Here is a 15,222-nt window from a genome sequence, read left to right as displayed (position 1 = left end):
TTTTTTTTTTTTTTTTAAGACAAAAAAAACAAATCTGGGAAGGAGATTCATATCTGCCTCTTTAAAAGTATGTCGTGTAATATAAAGGAATTACTTCTCAGTTGATACTGTCCTTGCATATATAATATAAATAATACAAATATATAACAAGATATTATACATTTGAACTTTGAAGTAAAAGCAGAACATATTTCATTCCATACAAATGACAGTTGAAAGCTTTTGGGGAGATATTATCTTGACTATTATGTCACAGTATAAACAACATCATAGGTATTAGTTAAAATCCTGGCACTGTGAAAGAATCAGGGGCAAAACCAAAGATTGGGAATTTTTTCCCCAAAGCTCTTTCCTTACTGTTGGTTATATTATCTTTACACTGTATTTCCTGTGTTTTAGGAAGCTACATTTTTGCTCAGTGTGATTCTGCCAGACTAATTAATCCAGATGCATTAATGTTGTTTTGTTTTGTATTTCCCAGGGTAGACCTTAGGAAGAGACCAGGCCTGCTCTGGCTACTTGTCCCCCAGTTTGTGTCACTATCAATAGCTGTCTTATCTGCTTCAGAACTTGAGTCAGAGTTGTTAAAACACAAACTCCCGTCTGCATTTGGTTTTATTCTTGTTTCCAAGCAGGCAAAGTGGCTGGAGTTTTGTGGTTAGGTGTGACCTTTGAGGACCAGCCCCCCATCTTGGGCACTGAATTCCGAAGGCTCTGCAGCGCTTTCATGTACGTGAACACCTTTGCCCCAGGATGTACAAATGCCTATTTAGGAGTTAAGTGCTGGACAAACTGTCCTCTTGATTGTGTGACACCTGCTGACTCTTGAACATAATTAAAAGCAAATCCTCTACCATCACAGTTTGATCCATTTTCACTTGAGGAAAAAGACATTTGGTGGTGTGTTCGGTTCGAGTATCTCAAAAATAACTCTCAATGCCAACCCGTGTTCTTGGTCTGCTGTTCCTGGGAGCAGATTGCTTGCTCACCTCCATGTAGCATCTGGACACTGGGAGAAGAAATGCCAGGCTATACAGTCACACTTGTCAAGGTGCTGACACTACGCTTGTCAGCATCGAGGGAGGGGAAAGGAAAGCCTGTGATGAGAATGAAGAGGGGGAAAGGATATGCTTTAGAAAATCAAGCATTGTTGAAAATCAGGGCATGAACGGAAATGTAAGAGGGCTCATCCTCTAGCCTAATGCATTTCCTTCAGGACAACCTGCTGGATGGTGCCTGCCTGGCTCAGTACTTAGGGATTATAAATATCTTATCTTATAGTTCTTTTCTTTTAGGGGACATTTATATCATATATACATGCACATGGAATATATATTAATTTGTAATGATGCAGACAATGAGTAGCTGAGTATGGCACCTTCTTCCTCATCTCATCATGAAGTTAGGCTGCTATCACTAATTGTTCTTATTTTGAATTTTGCATTATCATTCCAGTAGCTTGGTTTTTTTTTTTTAAATTACTTTTATAAAACCAGTTTGCCAGCATCTGATGGACACATCTTCAAATGCAAGATCTTCTGATTTCAGTAGAATTTGATTTTGGCAGTAGATTCTTTGGCATGCATCATGTCAAAATTCTATAATTATTGAGTAGGGCCCTGTTTTCTTCCAATTCTTTTCATGATCTGCTATTGATTGTCACTTCCAGTATAATGTTTGAATGTGAACTACTGTGAGATGTCAGTATGCTCCTTGCCAGACTCAGGTGTTATTAGTCTCTGCCATGCAGAGAGTCCCATCTTGCTGATTGAGGGTAATTTACTAGAGTCACCTTCTGCTCTTCAGCACATGTCCACTGGACATACCTTACCGTTCACAATAAGCACTCAGATTTCAAATCCTGGTGCCCCTGCAGCTCACGGTGGGCGTCAGTCCCTGCTGTATGTATTCATTACAGACACCTACTAAGATCTCCAGCACACCTACTAAGATCTCCAGCATAAGGAAACAGGATACATTTGGTGTCCTTCGTAAGCAGATGCTTTGAGAAATGAAGCTTTTAGCTTTAAGTTATTGAGACAGGATTATACAGCCCTGTCTGGCTTCAAACTCTTGATCCTTCCACCTTAGTATCCTGAGTACTGGTATTATAGTTGTGTCACCATGCCCTGGAAGAAAGCAGCTGTTAACTGTCACAAGAGGGATAAAGACAGATAAAATGCCAAATTCTTTATGTCTGTTGCTGTTCTTCACTCCACTTTCTTAAAAACATTTAAATAGCAAGATTCTTTAGAATACTCTTAACATGATTGGGCAGCGTTTGAAGGGCTTTGGTATGCTTCATCAACCCCATGCTATGTTCTTTTAGTCCACAGATAAATGGTATTTTTATTCAGCCAAAACATAACTATTCTAATTAGTTTAAAGGAACGGTACCTTTTTATTTTTATGCCGTGAAAAACTCGACTGAAATCTTGGGGGTGGCAATGAGAGATCTTTAAGGACAGGGTGAATGTGAGGATCCCCTAAAGAGGTCAAAACATTTGAAAGCTGAAAAGCGGCTATCTTCTTCCTTTCAGTCCCCAGGGGAAAGCTGACATGCAGGAACCTATAGCCCCACGAGTGGGGAGAGCAGGTAGAACACATCAAGTCCCAGAGATGAGGCCCTGGCCACCCTCAAGAGCAGGCATTCAAAACATGGCATTCCTCTTTCTAAAGTCTGTAGAGTTAGAAATTCTAAGTGCATTCCCTTCCCTAGGGTGGCCATGGACCCTCCCATTCCTGTGTTTTCTATTCATCTTCCACACTGGGTTAACCAGAGGCTTCAGCCATAATTCAGGCCCATTTTTGAGGCCCATGGTGAGAGATCCCTGTGTGGAAAATAGCAGCTGTGAGTGAAATGTTGAAATAGTTCACAAAAGGAATCTCTGCCCCCTCTCCTCCCTCTGGTATATTTTCTCAGAAGAAGAAGACCTGTGTCTAATAAACAGGAATAGACCAAAGGGAGGGGGGACCTCCAGGAATGGGATAAAGGGAGGCCCTGGACCACAGAGGTGTAGGCAATGGAAGCAGGCAGTTGAGACAGGAAAGAATGGCAGATTCTAGCCTTAGCACTGAGTGGATACCTGGTACCAGGCTCTGGAGATGGAGATTGCAAATTTGATGAGAGATAGTAGAGGTGAATTACAGAAAGGTTCCCAGGAAACTCATTTAATACCACCAGCAAAATGCAGTTGGATTAATTATATGGTAAACAAAAAGAGATTTTGCCTTTTAAAAAGTGCTGTTCTGTACCATGTTGCTTAGCTATGATTTCTATCAATATTGTCATTGTGACATAGGCACTCAAAATTGCTGGTCCTCCAAAGTGTGAGGGGATATAATTCTATTACATTAGGTAGGAAGAGAAGTATATGTGTCCATAACATATCTGTGCATATGTATCTATATAAAGAAATATGTAGACTATATATATAAATTGTTTTGATGGAATGATGGTAATATATATATACATATACATATATAATTTGTTTTGATGGAATGATGTTAATAAGTGTTGTGTTCTTTTATTTTAAAAAAATACTTTTATCTTAATGTAATGAAAAAAATGACAATTATGTGTAGTTCCCCAAATTTTCTTCTGAAAATTCTGTTGTTTATGAAAACTAAATGCCTAGTGTCTACTAGATTTGATTATTTAATTCACTGTATTGATTGCTTTGGATAAAATCTGTGTTCATTTAGGTTTGTCTTCATTGCTTTTTCAAGCGTATGGACATGGCAGGGAGCACATGCCAGGCCTTGGGTTCCTTCTCAATGTTAATGTCCTTTGGAGATTGTTTTCCTAGGAGCCATTTACTTAAAAGGGCTCAGATTGTTGCCCTACAAAATAGTGTTTTAATAACTGCACATTAACTTTATGATCATGTTCATAATCATTAAATATAATTGATCATTTTTTCTTATGTATTTAAAATACTGCATGTAATTACAAAGCCATTTGAAATTTATGTGCCCCTTATATTTCAGATCGTAAAGCATTCTTTTTATGGCTTCTGCCTGCTACCTTTCAACAACAAGGATTATCAAAGAGATGATCTAACAGCAGGTCATAACAAGTGCTATCTAGAATCAACTTTGAAAATGTAGGTTATAGTCCTATTTCTCCAAGCAAGGATTAGCTGTCCAAATATAGACAAGTTCTGATAAATAGCATGCCAGAGGATCATGGTGGAAGCAGTAGAAGTGAAACCAGGAGGTGGCTAGAATCACAGTGAATTTGGGGTTTATGGAGAGCTGCATATGCTAAAGAATGCTTTAGGAATCAATGTTCCACTCATATTCACTAAGACAGTAATTACGTACAATTTTATTGTAGGCTTTCAGGCTATAAAGTTTTCTATGTAAATCGCATTCACATAGGTTTCAAGATACTTGTCTCTAACACCTAAAATGAGTTGAAGAAAGACGAGGGTACTTTTATATGTTCCTGCCATATCATCTATATTTCAGTCAACTAAAAGAGAATGCTGGGCTACATACGTTCTGCTGGAGAATGCATTGGTATCGTCATGGCAACTCCATTTGGGGAAATGGTATAAAGAGAATGTAAAATATTCAACTAAAAATAAAAGGAGCCTGGGGCCTGACTCCCGTGCTTGAGTTTTTACCATCTTAAGGTCACCAGCTTTAACGAATGAATGAATGAATACAAAGCAGCCAGATAAATTTAGATTATTTCAGATAACAAATTTTCCTATGTCTAATATAAAATTTGGGGGCACACTTACACTAAAATGTTATTCACTGTTCATTCAACTTAAAATTTAATTAGACATTCTGCTTTTGATCAGGCAACCAATATCCTGCAGCAAGTACCAGGCCTTCTGGCTTCCAGATTAGTGAAGTTAAATAATCAGAGTTACTTCATAAGTTACAGGCTTGAATCTAGCTTTGCTGAATTCTAGACTGTTAAGTCTGTATTTATGACCCACGATCATACTTGGGGCATTTAGCATTGTTATCATTGAAGGCCATGTTTTCTCAACAAGGATTAAAAAACTGAGAAAACAAAAAAAAAAAACAAAACACTGGGTTCAAGATAATTTATGGAGCATTGTCAGGACTAAAGGTAAACAGACCACACTTGAATCTAACTTTTCTATCTTATTTTCTGTGTTTATTTTATCTTATAAAAATACATATATTTATATTTTAGTTAAGCTTCTTATGTGTGGTATGTTAGAAATCTAACATTACAGAATATTATACACTAGAAACAATTCTGTCCTATTCCACCGCTAGCCTGTCTTCTCCACAGATAATCGATGGTGATATCGTAATGGCTTGTCAATCATTGCTTGTCAATCATTGCTTTGCTTTGTACCTTTATGCATTCACATTTTTCCATAAAAAAGAGGCTTTGCTTTACTACTTGTTTTAACAACACATTCTAGTATACTTGCTAAAACTATATTTTAATATATATTTGTGGATATCGTTTTATCTCTGGCACTATTGGAAGAGTTTGCCTACTCAGTTTTTAAAATTTATGCTTGAGTTATGCAGAAATGGGCCACCCCTTTCTCATAATTTAGGAAGGGAGCATGATACATTCCTATTCTGCCACTGTTGTCATCCAGCCCAGATCACATCTTTTATCTAAAATAGCAGTTTTTGGCAACTCTCTTTCCCTCTTGCCTTCTGTAAGGTCCCTGCAGATGCATGAATTATAGCAGGCCACTCATTTGTTTAGAGTGCTCCACTGGTTGCCCAGGTTGTATAGACTAAACATCAAATTGTTTTCTAGTTAAAAATCCTAGGACCTGCTTGTCTATGTCCCAGCATGCAAAAGTTTCCACACCCAAGGCCCACTGTATCCTACCATATCTGCTCTGTGTCTGTGTCTGTTTCTCGGGATTTTCCCACTCAGTTAGACCTACAGCAGCTCACCCCTTTCTTCTAGACTTTGTACTGCATGTGGGGTGTGTTTTGCCTTTCCTCTGCAGAATGACTTTCTCTGGCCATCTAATCTAAAAGATATCATTTGAGTTATCTTTTTTTTCATATTCTTCTAATAATTAACTGGTAAGCCACTGGAGATATCAAGTTATATTTAGCTTTTTATTACTTTATTTTCTGTTTCAACCTCACAGAAATCTAAATACTTCAAGTTAACCTCTGGGCATAGTATTTGTTAACTATGTAAATAAATAAATGGCTTTATAGGAAAAGATTAATGTATACTGTTAAGAAGAGTAAGCCAGGTGTTGGGGGTTAAATTTGGGATTCCATTCTCCACACTAATTTTTGAGACAAGATCTCTCACTGAGCCTGAAGCTAAGCTGATTTGGTCACAATGGCTGTGTGGCAAACTCAGGAATCCTCCTGTGAATCCCTGAATGTGGGAATATTGTACCTAGCTTTTAAAATCGGTACTAGGGGTCTGAACTCCGGATCTATCTCGTGCTTGGCTGGCGCAAGACTTTGCTTACTTTATTTGCTGACTCATCTCCCCAGCTTCAGTTTGGAAACACTTAGTAGACAAAACTGATCAGAAAACTGGAAAGAGGGAACAGTGAGGATTCCATGGGTGCGGCAACGGTCCTGGTTCATGACTTAGATCCCGACTTCTGAGGAGCTGATGTTTTACTTGACATCAAATCAAGTCATGAGCATATATCAACACTTTAACAAGAGAATTGATCAGTAAGGGGTGCGGGAGAATTTTCTGGAGTTGATGTTTATGTTCTGTAACTTTACTGGGGTGTGTCGTATAGGTGAATGCACTTATCAGAATATATTTAAAGGTACATGTAAGATTTGTAGAGTTGACTTTGTGTCTGTCATGTCTTTAAAAAGCCTTTAAAATGTAAATGAACATTAAACAGTGTAAAGCTGGAGTCTGTAGAAGTGAAATGTGCTGATTCCATCACGTGCATTTTATTTTAAAACAGGGTCGTATTTACCGCATGCTAGCTGTGTGCTTGCTGTGTAGTCCAGTGTGAACAACTGATTCTCCTGCTTCCCGCTCACAAGTATTAGGATTACAGGAATTCTCCCCTACCATTCCTGGATACAGTGTACTTTTAAATACACTGATAAATAAGATGGAATGATAAAATAGAAGGATGAATGAATGGATGGGTCATGAATAGGTGATAAAAAAACATGATATTCATTGTAAATGCAGTTTGTGGGTTATCTATCTATCTATCTATCTATCTATCTATCTATCTATATGTTTTAATTTGTAATTCTCCCAATTTATAAATGCTCAAATTCTCTGTAATAAAATTACTGGGGAAACATGTTTTACTCATAAGAATATATTCCCTAGAGGTAAAAGTTTTAATCTATAATAAAATTGATAGATAATATACATTAATTTTTGGAATCCATAATTGGGATTTAGAGTAAGATAGTAATGCTACCAGTTAATGATAACTGTGTGTGTGTGTGTGTGTGTGTGTGTGTGTGTGTGTGTGTCTATGTTTCTATGTGAGTGTATTATTGGGTACTGCAAGGAAATAGATGTGTGTGAAAAACTAAGAAAAGAGCCCATTTTTGTATTAGAGAGCTAAAGAGATCCAAGGAAGGGAACTTTCTGCCATCCTCTCAGGTTGCCCATGTTAGGGTTAGGACAACAAAGACCGGTCTATTAGTTTTCCGATATTGCTGTGACTGCATTACAAAAAAAAAAAAAAAAGAATTAGAGAACAAAAGAATCATTTGGCTCATAGATACATAGGGTTCAATTCTCAGATACTAGGCCCCATGAACCTGTGCAGAACATTATGATAGTACAGCATCTCTTTCACTTTGTGTCACACAGGAAGGTGTCAGAGAAAGGTCTAACCCCATGGAGAGTTGCCTTCAGTTATCTCTTCCCTGGATCGAGGCCCTGCCGCCTAGTTTTCACTAGTTATCAACATTTTATGAATCTATCAGGAGATTAACCCAAGTGCTGAACAAGTATCACAATTGGTCCTCATACAAGAGGACCTGCATTTCGATTACACGAATCCATGTAAAGGTTGAATATGGAGGTACACATCTGTAACTTCCAGCACTTGAGGTGAAAAATAAGTGGAGATCACAGGCCAGAAGCTTATCTTAACTGAGGAGGGTTAGTGAGTGACCCTGCTTCAAAAATGGTGGAGAATGATGGAGGAAGATACTAGATGTAGACCTCTGGTCTCCATGAACCCCCACATGCACAGGCATATGCGTACATGCACACACATGCACATGCGTGTGCGTACACACCCCCCCACACACATACACATACACACACACACTGTATGGGAAGCATTATCCTTTTTTTAATTTTTAAAATTTTTTTAGCATTATCCTTTTTAATAACTATACTTTATGATCAAAGATTTTACAATCTTAATTTGTCTCTGGAAAGACTTTTTCAGAAAGAGAAGTTGTGTTAGACAATTGAGATTAACCATCAGGTAAATTAAATTATCTGTTTTCAATAGACAATTTAGAGGCAGGTGTCCCACATCTACCTGCGTTCTTAGCTTCTTTGGTCTGGATTTCTTTTCTATGAACTTCTCTGTGAATACATAAATAAAACAATGTCATTTTTTAAATCAGCTGTGTGAAAGTGTCTTGTATGTTGTATGTGAGAAGTAAGTTTATAAACATCTGTCAGGTGACTAATTCTCAGCTTGATAAAGTCGGGCAGGGTTAGCAGTAAATGTTATATTCTTTATATAAGAAACCATTGAAGGCAGTGTAAGTAAATTCAACTGTGCCTGGCATAATGCCTCCACAGTCTCTACAAAATGCTAAAAGTGTTTATTACATGATGACTTATATTAGTATTATACCTCATATTCATTTTCATTAAGGTAAGATCTTCTACATTTTCCAAATTTCCATTGTGGATCTGTGATGATATATCTGTTTGTGGTTAGATATCCTCATGGCTGCTATTCTTGTTTGTACATGCAACATAGCACAAAGTTAAATTAATTGTCCAGGACCAAGATTTTGGCTCTGTTTACCTGATGGCTTGGTCTGAAAATTGGATCTGATTATAGACATGGAAAAACACAGTCCTGATTTGGGCATGAGTTTGTTGCCTTGAGTGTGAGCCAGAGAGAGAAGGACCCACTGGATGGTTTGTGATTTCATCTCCTCTTGGCTTGGGTGGATTCCAGTGGGCTCAGGGAGGCCTCACCTTCGTAGTATAAGTTCCACTATTGTCATTATCAGGTTCAGTTAAAAGGGAAGCTGTGTATGGTCTTCCATGCTTTTCATAATTATTCAAGATCCGCAGAGCGAAGAACATCATTGGAATTTAGAGATGCTTTAACTAAAATACATGTGTTCCATCAACTACACAAAATGTGCTTCTGGGGAAAGAGAGAATCCTGATTATACAATGTGGTAATGGAAAAAGATTGTCGAGCCTGTGTGGGCTGCCAGGAAGGTGCTAAGCATTGAATAAAATGGCATTTTATCATCTTGGAGAGGCAATCAGAAGTGAGGAACAAAAACTTAAAAGTAAATTTAAACCAAATTCCCATATTTCTGTAATTTAAACAACTTGTTTTGCTTTCTTATTCTTAAAATTAATTGTCTTCAGATTTGACAAACCATCTGTCCTGTTCAGTGTCAGAAGGATCATTTGAGAACTCCTGGGATAAGTTGCAGGAATTTTGATTTTAGTGAGGGCATCATACATCGTGTCTGATGGCATTTGAAATATCTGTTGATAATTCATGCAGAATTCTCAAGGGAAGCTCTGGGCATCTGGGGTAGGGCCCAAATTTTAAATTGCCTTTATTTGTAGAGTTACTTGACAAATTTTGCTGTGTACTCTCATACTTTCAGATGATATCCATAAAGTAAAACATACTTTTGTCTAGGGATTAACATAAAATATTTCTAAGAATTGCTTTTATTAAAATATCTGCCTGTCATTCATATCACAGCTCATTGGTTATCTGTGGCTGCTATGACAATTGACCACAGAAGCATTGTATTTAGAATGTGCAGAAATGTATCCCCTCACAGTTCTGGAGAGTGGGACTGTGGGATTCATGCGAAGGCAGAGTTGTGCTTCCTCTGAGAGGTCAAAGGGGAATCTGTTCCTAGCCTTTTCCAGCGCTCAGGTTGCTGGGGAGTCTTGGCTAATCCTCCTTCACTCCACCCTCCTCTTGCCTTTCTCTCACCTTCCCTTCTGCTTCTTTAAATTGCCCTCAGCCTTCTTATAAAGATACTTGGGATTGCATTTAGAGCCCACACACAGACTTTCCCCATCATAAACTCTTTACATTTGATCTAAAGATGTTTTTGCCATATAAGGAAATATTCAGAGGTTTTGAGAATTAGGAGACAGTTATCTTTGGGGGGTATGTTACTCAGCCTTCACAGCAGGTATCACGTCACTGTGTGGATTCATATGGATGGGGCCTGGGGTACTTTTTTCTGTTTTATCTCAGCTGTTAATCCAAGGAGAAGGGGACATTGTCAATCCTGAAATTTTCTCCAGCTGAGTGAAGAGTTAACATGCACGCACATACACACAGGTACCTGGGTGGGGATGGCTGAGGGGAACAGACAGACAGACAGGCAGGCAGGCAGAGATGGAGAGACAAGAAGCAAAGAGAGACAGAGACAGACAGAACAGTCCAAAGATCAGAGATGCTGGGTGTCTCCCTCAGGCACTCTCTGTCTTGTTTACTGATTCAGCTGGAGAGAGTAACAGGAATCCACCTGCCTTCATTTCTCAGTTACTGGAGTTGATACATGATACAGAGCATTTATTTAAAAGTGGGTGGGTCCCAAGAATCATAACTGAGGTCTGTGTGCTTGCCCAGCAAGCACATTCCTAACTGTGTCATCTTCCCAGGTTATTTTCTTGGGCTGTAAGCCTGCACTGCCAGCTTTAGCCTCTCACATGGCCAATACATTTGATTATAAGTGGATTGAGAGTACAGGGTCATTTTAGCAGGCTTGTTCTCACTGACAAAAGTACTTGAAGCGTGTGTCCTAGCAACAGTGACTCTCTGTGAAGCTTATCTTTTAAGAATAGAATCCTCCAGTGCCCAGCATTATTTGAACCCATCTGAAAGAAGCATAAGTCTTTTTGCCTTTCCCCAAAATCCTTAACTTAGGGCAGGAACATAGAGGGCTATAAAGCTTAGGATCAGGGGGAAAGCATGTAATTTGTGAGTAGATGCAAATACAGAACTGGAGAAGATACAGCTAGAAAGATCCTAGATTCAACCTACCACCAAAAGGAAAAGAAAAACGTAGACAAGTTGCATTTGTGAGACATCTGCAGAATAACGAGTGATGTTCGTTCATGTTGGATTGCACTTTCCTCTACTTTCAGCTCTGAAATTCCATTGTGGTGATTCTCCTCTGTTTAAAAGGAGAAGGCAGTGGGAACCTTGACAGATGCCTCTTAGAGAAGCTGGCAGGAGGTTGAGGGGGGTGGTGAATGGAGTCAGAAGTGGTGAATATCCAGTGACATTAATCTCACTTAATTTTTCTTCTGGTAGTACTGAATGAGTCCTAAACAGATTCAGCATATTACTGAGCCCAGGAGAGTTTATTCACTAGTGTAGTCACTAGACCTGGACTGCCCTCTCATAACAGACAACACCATTTCTCCTTAAGAACGGACCATCCTAGAACGTCATTGTCTAGCAAATGGACAGCACACCAGAGACTAGGTAACTAGACCACAGTGAGAATGTCTTCCTGGGCCTTTTGCAGCTGGAGCTGGAAGAAAGAACCCTTTGTTTTCTTACTTAGGAACTCAAAGGTGTGTATATGCACTGCTTACAGAGGACAGTTGTTATGAGAAATAAGAGAAATAAACACTGGAGATGTTTGAAAGAGGAGGGAAAGAAAGGAAAGATAAAGGAGGTTTAATTCCTGCATCTCTGAGGCTAGTATTGCTCATATCTTTTTATAATTTGCCTACAAAAATTCACCCTTGCCTTTGGAGTTCAGTTCAGTGTTTGACATTTGAAGCTAAAAGAACTCTTAAGTTAGGGATGTGATATAGCTCAGTTGATCAAGTGCCTGCTTACCAGCCACAGTACCCTGAGTTCAATCCAGAATATCACAAAAAAGGGGGAGGTAGGTGATGTAGGCCCACACAGGATACACACAGGAGGTAGAGACAAGAAATAGAGAAGGTCAAGATTGCTCTCATGCAGTGAGTTGGAGGTCAGCTTGAGCTACATGAAATGTGCATCAAAGAAGCAAAAATAAGTCACAGTTCTTACATGGCATATCAGTGTGGAACACTCGGTGGGATTGGCAGAAAGCTACCGGGTATGTCTCATCATGTGCTACAGGGAGATAATGCAGGAAGGAATTTGTTAGTAGAGATCGGGTATCCGTCACCTGAAATGTTGGGGTCCGAAATTGTTTCAGACTTTCTTTGTGTCTTGGAATATTTGCATACACAATATTTAATGTCTGCAAATTGTACATATTATCTTAGGAAGGAACTCAAATCTGAGTAGGAAATTTGTTTCAGGTGCACAATAAATGCACTGCCTGAAGGCAATCTTAAAACAGTACTGATAAAACGTTCTGTTTATAGTACCTTTTTTTTTTTCTTTCTTTCTTTTTTGAGACAAAGTCTCATGGTATAACTCAGACTGGCATTGAAATTGTCATTAGTCCAGGCTTATTTCAAACTTACGACCCGTCTTCTTCAGCCTCCCTTTTGGCTTACAAGTGTGCTCTACCTCACCTGGTTTAAAACAGAGTTCCATGGCATGGGATTTTCCATCTTTGGCATTGTGCTATGGTTTTAAAAGCTTTACGTTTGGAGCTTTTGTGGGGTCATATTTTTGGTTTTGGTTGATTGGTTGGTTGGTTTGGTTTTGGTTTTGATTAGAGAGCCCTATTGGTTACTTTTCTTGTCACATAGAATCTATAGTTTCAATGTACTTCCACTTAATTTGGAAGCACTCTGATAGGAAGAGAATTTGCTGTGGGCGTCCTTTTGCTGACGTGTGCACACTCAGTGAACCTTCCGAAGCCTGTCTTTCCTCATCTGACAAGTGGTTGAATATTTTCTGACACCCCACGCCACTCGTTCCTGTCTCCGAGTCAATAGCCATGGCTGAGCATTCAAGCTCTGAGACCTTATTGGGGAAAAATTCTAGCACCATAAGTTTTTATTATTTTTCTATATTATTTTCTGCCATGGTTTTGCATATTAGAAATATATTTGTCTTTTCTTTATTTTGTCTTATTCTAAAGTAAAGCATTTTCCTGGGTAGGTGCTATGTAGATGAGCAAATTGACCACAAGGACTTAATATGGGATACTGGTTCTCGGCGGGTCAGGGAAGCTGTCTTGGCTAATAGGATTATGTCTCTGTTTCACTAAGCCCTTAGGAAGCTTTCTGTCTCTTTTATCATACAATGCATACATATTGAGGTAGCACTCACTGAATTGTAGAGAGAATTGACTTTAGAATAAACAAACAAACAAACATTGAGTCAGTTACTATAGAAACTAACACTATTCCAGGATGCATTTCCATATCTGGCTTAAGGCCCTCTACCATGTGTCTGCTCAGGAAGCATAAGACTAGTCACAAATCTTCCAGTACTGGACATATGACTACCTTAAGTCCTGATTAATTAATCTGTTAGACCACGTTTTAAATGAATGAAATAGAATGCTCTGCTTAAGTTCAGTCATAGCCTAATTCCACTGAGCAAAATATATACAGTACAGTGTGTTATTTATAAAAGAGTGTTTTGACTTAGTGCGTGTTTCTTTGTTCCCTAAAATGCTCATTTGCCTCCCCTATGAATTCTTCAGCTTCTAGAGTCATGCAGCCTGACCCAAAGCCCTCTGGCCACTCCAGTTAATAAAGTCTGTGATTGTAAAGGCCTGAGGAAGTCGCTCAAACATTCACTGAAACCTCTGCCTTTGCTCCTCTATTCAGTTCAGCATATGGAACAGAACAAAAAGAATAATTTGATCTTCTTTCCTCTGTTTACAGGCTCTGTACAACTCAATCAAGAACGAGAAGCTTGAATGGACAGTGTGAGTATGCTAGATATCAGCTTTTTAATGATGTAGCTTTCTCTTCCTATTTTTCTCTGTGTCTTGGAGGTGATTTTAGAGAGTTAAATATGCATAAGCACTTCTTATTTTGTTAGTTGTCTGACCTGCTTTGTGTGAAACCCGCAGTCAGCCCTGAGAAATCTTGGTTATTTGTGGTGGGGGAAGGGCTACTCAGCATTCTGCTTTTGCTCAGGTTCCTATATCCATAAGCAATAAATCACCTTATAATGAATCCTTTGAAAATGGCATACTGAAAAAAAAAAAACCCTGTTGGAAAAATTGTATTTATTCTAAAACCTAATATACATGGTGTGCATAGCATCTACTTATTTGAGTTTTTCTCTTTCTATCATCATAGATGAAAGCTTCTTATGATGCTAGTCATTCCGTGATGTGAGTCCATATTAATGAAAAGACAAACAAGGCCCTCTGTGTAGATAGGCTTGAGAAATGATGCACTAAGTTAAAAGCTCCCAGTTGCAGTGTCAATAGGCCAAACTCCCCGGAGCTCCCAGGGACTCAACCACTAACCAAAGAATACAGATAGAGGGACCCATGGCACTGGCTGCATATGTGGCAGAAGATGGACTTGTTGGACATCAGTGGGAAGAGAGGCCCTCTGGCCTGAGAGTGTTCAGTGCCCCAGTGTATGGAAATGCCAGGGTGGGAGGATGGGAGTGGGTGGGTAGGTGGGGGAGCACCCTCATAGAGGCAGGGGGAGTGGGGATGGGATAGGGGGTTCCCAAAGGGGAGATCTGGAAAGGGGGAAACATTTAAAATGTAAATAAAGAAAATATCCAAGAAAAAAAAGCAGTCAGTTGCTTTAAACTTAAAGTTTTATAGTATATCCAATGCTATTATATATTAAGAGTCTCTAATACAAAAATAATCCCTGAATCTGCTTAACAGTAAAATGTTGAGGGCTTTAGGAAATACTGTTTAGATAAACTCTACTCAACTTTATATAAGCCAACAATACTTTCTCGTTAAATTTTTACTAATACACAATTAAAGATTTAAAAAAAAAAAAAACTTTAGGTTTGCTAGTGAGATGGGTTAGCTGGTTGAGGCACTTGTTGGCAAGCCTGATGATCTGAGTTTGATCCCACATGATGAGAGAGAACCATCTTCTACCAGTTATCCTCTGAGCTCCATGTGCACCTTGACAGGCTGGTGCCCATGCGCCTT

General features: G+C 38.9%; 1 protein-coding gene across 7 annotated transcripts in view; it reads left to right on the top strand.

Moving 5' to 3' along the window:
* Psd3 (pleckstrin and Sec7 domain containing 3) overlaps positions 1-15,222 on the top strand; it is a 534,828-nt gene that overhangs the window by 431,074 nt on the left and 88,532 nt on the right. For all 7 annotated transcript variants that reach the window (XM_031339991.1, XM_031339986.1, XM_031339985.1 and 4 more), the window contains one exon: positions 13,970-14,013. In XM_031339991.1, the coding sequence (XP_031195851.1) occupies positions 13,970-14,013 (44 nt within the window). The remainder of the gene's footprint in view (positions 1-13,969; positions 14,014-15,222) is intronic.

This window comes from Mastomys coucha, unplaced genomic scaffold (assembly GCF_008632895.1).
Source record: "Mastomys coucha isolate ucsf_1 unplaced genomic scaffold, UCSF_Mcou_1 pScaffold22, whole genome shotgun sequence".
NCBI lineage: Eukaryota > Metazoa > Chordata > Mammalia > Rodentia > Muridae > Mastomys > Mastomys coucha.
This window is presented reverse-complemented; position numbering and strand designations above follow the sequence as displayed.